Here is an 899-nt window from a genome sequence, read left to right as displayed (position 1 = left end):
TATGCTCTTCACCCTACCCCCACAACTCAGGGGTTCAAGGACCAGGCAGACCCCAGGCCCTGAATCAAGAGCCCTCTTCATCCTGAACCATTTGGCCAGCACCTTTTACACCCAGTGCCCACAGAGGCCCTGCCTCCCTTGAAAGAGGACGGCTGCAGTGAGTGCCAGACCCTGGAGGGGGCCTGCCAAGGGGACAAGAGGGCTCAGTTCCTATTGAATTTTTCCAAGACTGTTGAGTTGGTGTGTTCAAACAGCCACTGCTGGGTGAGAGAGGATGGGTTGCAGGTGTTCATGAAGATCCTATGGTCACTTTCACTGCAGTCCATGCAGCTGCCACTGACAGGGTGGTACAGGGTCTTGTCCTATAAAACATAGAGGTAATAAACCAGACAGCACTGGTGACATGTGACCAGTCAAACCACAGCAAAAATACCAGCCATGAGAAAGTGAAGAAGTGACTGACTAGCAGTTCATACACCTGTTGGTTTTCCTCCTGAGCACACAACCAGCCTCCCTGCAGCTGCCCAGCCTCCCTTGCAGCTGGTGTTGCCATGGGACTGGGTTCTGCCCGCTGGGATGTGACCAGAAATGATGCATGCTGCTTCCAGACCTGGGACCTAGACACTGCCCAAGTCCTGTCAAATCTCACTGGTCCTTGTGTGTATGTGTGTGTGTGTGTGTGTGTATGTGTATGCACTTTTATCTTTTTCTTTTTTTCTTTTTTTTTTTGAGACAGGTTCTCGCCCTGTCACCCAGGTTGGAGTGCAGTGGTGCAATCTTGGCTCACTGCAACCTCTGCCTCCCAGATTCAAGTGATTCTCCTGCTTCAGCCTCCTGAGTAGCTGGGAGTACAGGCATGAGCCACCACGCCCGGCTGATTTTTGTATTTTTAGTAGGGA

The 899-nt window shown here is 51.7% G+C and overlaps 1 protein-coding gene across 1 annotated transcript in view; it reads right to left on the bottom strand.

The window, feature by feature from the left end:
* Positions 1-203: 203 nt before the first annotated feature.
* GALNT10 (polypeptide N-acetylgalactosaminyltransferase 10) overlaps positions 204-899 on the bottom strand; it is a 138,368-nt gene continuing 137,672 nt past the window's right edge. Inside the window, exon 11 of the mRNA XM_011931677.1 lies at positions 204-362. Within this exon, the coding sequence (XP_011787067.1) occupies positions 204-362 (159 nt within the window). The remainder of the gene's footprint in view (positions 363-899) is intronic.

The sequence above is a fragment of the Colobus angolensis genome, unplaced genomic scaffold (genome assembly GCF_000951035.1).
Source record: "Colobus angolensis palliatus isolate OR3802 unplaced genomic scaffold, Cang.pa_1.0 Scaffold90, whole genome shotgun sequence".
NCBI lineage: Eukaryota > Metazoa > Chordata > Mammalia > Primates > Cercopithecidae > Colobus > Colobus angolensis.
This window is presented reverse-complemented; position numbering and strand designations above follow the sequence as displayed.